The sequence below is a fragment of the Rattus rattus genome, chromosome 5 (genome assembly GCF_011064425.1).
Source record: "Rattus rattus isolate New Zealand chromosome 5, Rrattus_CSIRO_v1, whole genome shotgun sequence".
Classification (NCBI taxonomy): Eukaryota; Metazoa; Chordata; class Mammalia; order Rodentia; family Muridae; genus Rattus; species Rattus rattus.
In genome coordinates this window covers 143,698,805-143,702,406 of record NC_046158.1, presented here as the reverse complement: position 1 = coordinate 143,702,406, position 3,602 = coordinate 143,698,805, and the positions used below count along the sequence as shown (strand labels likewise).

General features: G+C 54.4%; 1 protein-coding gene across 2 annotated transcripts; it reads left to right on the top strand.

Moving 5' to 3' along the window:
- The first annotated feature begins 2,226 nt into the window (after positions 1-2,226).
- On the top strand, positions 2,227-3,369 carry LOC116902269 (neuroendocrine secretory protein 55). Of its 2 annotated transcripts, none has more exons than XM_032904698.1 (2): positions 2,227-2,401; positions 2,494-3,369. In XM_032904698.1, the coding sequence occupies exon 2, from the start codon at positions 2,567-2,569 to the stop codon at positions 3,353-3,355; it is 789 nt and encodes a 262-aa protein (XP_032760589.1). In that variant the 5' UTR covers positions 2,227-2,401; positions 2,494-2,566; the 3' UTR covers positions 3,356-3,369. The 2 variants fall into 2 exon arrangements, with proteins under 2 accessions (XP_032760589.1, XP_032760590.1); XM_032904699.1 differs by having other exon boundaries at positions 2,240-2,401; positions 2,497-3,369.
- Positions 3,370-3,602: the final 233 nt, after the last annotated feature.

Below are 3,602 nucleotides of genomic sequence, written 5' to 3'. Positions count from 1 at the left end.
CCGTCTTTCAGTACAGCCCCGTTTGTTCCTCCTGGAGTCGGGGCTGAAATGAATTTGTAACCATACATTTGAATGGGGCTTGAAAATGTGTTTTTTTTTAAATGTCTGTAGGCTGATTAAAATGCATCTTGCAAAGAAAGAGCAACGCTAATGCAGAATCCTAGTCCAAAATGTGTATTATGTAATGCATATTTTTTAATAATTCGGGCAGTAACCGTGTTTCTGTATCAGTGGATGGGCTCTGGGCTGCCATGGCTATCATAGGCATAAAACTTTCCCCCTGAAAAACAAGGCACTTTCCTACACACACTAAAAGCCATCAGCCCCTCACTGCTGGCAGCTGGCATCAGTTCCCATCGAATGGGCATTTGCCAACGCCCATGTCCCCCTTCCTCTCCATGTGCCCTAAAATTGGCTAGACCAATGTCTTTGTGCTCCATTCGATGTCGGCAGAACTGTTTTAACTAAAATAGATAAATAAATAAAAAATAAGGTAGGGTATGGAAGTGGTCATAGCCCTCAGACACCCCCATCTGTCAGAGTGGAAAGGCAGAGATCAGGACCTGAGATCCCAACACCACGACCCCGAGCAGGGGTTCAGGAGTCTCAGGAACCCCACTCGTCAGCAGGGCAGACTGGATCACAGCCACACTTGTTTATGAGCATTGCTCACCCAATCCCACTCTTAACACAACAGCATTTAAGGCTACACAAGAACTCCTAGACCACAAGATGCAGGACCAACAGTCAAGATACAGGTATACAATCTTCAGCCATGCAGAGTGGCTGGGACCTATGTCCGTAACACTGCCTCTGGGAGCTTCAACGCAGCCTGGTGCTGAGGTCAAGTGTGAGAGTCTAAGTGACCTAGGGCCAGCACCAGCGTCACGACATTAAGAAGGAACCCTGGGGGAGCAGTTTGGAGAGGCAGCAGCATCTCTATGACTCTTCACATGGACTCAAGGGAAAAAAACAGTCCAACATGGGACATGTGTCCCATGTAAAAAACACAAAACAACAAAAACCCTGCCAGGACTTCACCCCCCACCCCCAACACAGCTCCGCTAGTGTATGTTTTAAAGAAAGGCACTCGATATTCAACAAGGCAAGAGGTAAGATAAACAAGCCCCACACCCACTTACCACAGGGCTCCATCCCCTTCTGGACCTACCTGAGTCCATCAGCTTTACCAGCGGTCAGGAGCAAGCAGGTCTTTTAATCTTGGCCTTCCGAGTCCAACGGCACGATCCAGTGGTCTCTGGCCGCCCCCTAGCCATGATGCTCTCGCTGACGCACCTGTTTTTCTCGTGTAGCGTAAGCTAGATGAAGTATCGATGCTGGAAGAATGCGCTGGTTAAGAAACATTAACCCCCTCAAGACCCCTTTCCCCAATCCAAGACCTGCTCGGTCTTCAGCACCTAGAACAGAGCTCCGCGTGTGCCGGGAACTCAAGTGTGTTGGTTGAACCCTCTCAGCTGAAATGTATCAGAGTCCGAGCTCAATGACTACCCTAAAAATCCACGCCCAGAGCAGCAGTTGAAGGGACTTCTCATGGCTACTCAGCTTTCTGTGGTCTTTCAGCACACCTCAGTGGAACAGTGTTCTCCATGTGCTGACTACTGGCTTGCAAATTCCTACCTCTACAGCCGCGGCGGGAGTGGGGGGGGCTTGTCGACGGGTTTCATACCTTCTTGGAAGCCGCTCTAATTACCATTACTTTAACAGCCCTGACGAAAGTAACCATCTTTGTTACAATTAGTGTTTACATGAGGTTCCGATCCTCAAGCATTCAAGCTCTTCGGTCATTAACATTCATTCCCGTATGGACCCTCATTCCCCTGAATATTTACAATTTTGCGTTCTGGTTTTCAGTTATTTGGTGGCTATGCTCATGGAGAAAAAGTTGAGGAATGGGGACAAATCCCCGTGGGAATCTACACTTGGCGTTTAATATCCGCTAACCTGTGGCTATCTCACTCCCTTCGCTCGCTAGACCTCGATATCTGTCCCCCCCACTCTCGATGCTTTGGCCAAATCTTCTCAAACAAGGTTCCCGCCTGCCACCTGCCGGCCTACTAAGGTCTGCGCCATGAGCTCTGCGCCACCGCAACAGCTCGCGGGGAGGCACTCCCGCCCCCAAACACCTCCCTACTGCACATGCCCGGCAGAAGTCCGCGCAACTTTATAGGGCCCCATTGCCCCGTCTCTCCTCAGTCTCCTCTATCCTCTCCCTGACGAGAGGACTGGAGGAGGCACCTCTCCGAGTCTTAGACTTCAGTCTGAGACTTAGTGAGAGGAGCCCCGGGGAGACAACCCTTCTCTCTTCTTTACCTGTTCTTTTCTTTTACTTACAGACGCAAGCTGAGGCGCGGAGCTTTAGAAAGTTCGCAGTGGTTGGAAGGTAGGTGCATTCCTTCATTTTGCCCCGAGGTGAGACTGGGGTTTCCGGACCCCAGCCTCTCACCTCATAAGGTTCATCCTTTTCGGCTCCAGCAGTCCTTGCGCAGTGGGGCCACTCTCTGCAGAGCCAGAGGGTGAGTCGGCTTCTTGGTGAGCGCCTAAGAGAATGGATCGCAGGTCCCGGGCTCACCAGTGGCGCCGAGCTCGCCATCATTACAACGACCTGTGCCCGCCCATAGGCCGCCGGGCTGCTACCGCTCTCCTCTGGCTCTCCTGCTCCATCGCTCTCCTCCGCGCCCTAGCCTCTTCCAACGCCCGCGCCCAGCAGCGGGCTGCCCAGCGCCGGAGCTTCCTTAACGCCCACCACCGCTCCGCTGCCGCTGCAGCTGCCGTACAGGTACTCCCCGAGTCCTCTGAATCCGAATCTGATCACGAGCACGAGGAGGCTGAGCCTGAGCTGGCCCGCCCCGAGTGTCTAGAGTACGATCAGGACGACTACGAGACCGAGACCGAGACCGAGACCGAGACCGAGACCGAGACCGATTCTGAGACCGAGCCTGAGTCCGATATCCAATTCGAGACCGAGCCTGAGACCGAGCCTGAGACCGCCCCTACAACTGAGCCTGAGACCGAACCAGAGGACGAGCGCGGCCCCCGGGGCGCCACCTTCAACCAGTCACTCACTCAGCGTCTGCACGCTCTGAAGTTGCAGAGCGCCGACGCCTCCCCGAGACGTGCGCAGCCCACCACTCAGGAGCCTGAGAGCGCAAGCGAGGGGGAGGAGCCCCAGCGCGAGCCCTTAGACGAGGATCCTCGGGACCCCGAGGAGTCAGAGGAGCGCAGGGAGGTGATCAGGCAGCCCCGCCGCTGCAAGACCAGGAGGCCAGCCCGCCGTCGCGACCAGTCCCCGGAGTCCCCTCCCAGAAAGGGGCCCATCCCCATCCGGCGTCACTAATGGGTGACTCCGTCCAGATTCTCCTTGTTTTCATGGATAAAGGTTAGTTGCCCTGACCAAACTGGGGACCCTGAGTCAGTAGGGTGGGAAGAAAAAGACAGATGGGAGGCAAAGTGGGAAGGGAGCGGTGTCCATTAATCAGCCCCAAATGCACCCCCGAAAAGGAGAGAGGGTTCTTCAAATCTCTCCAGGGCACCCAGGGGCGCTCCGGAGGCCAAGGGTTTGTTGGATGGCGAGGCTTTCCTGG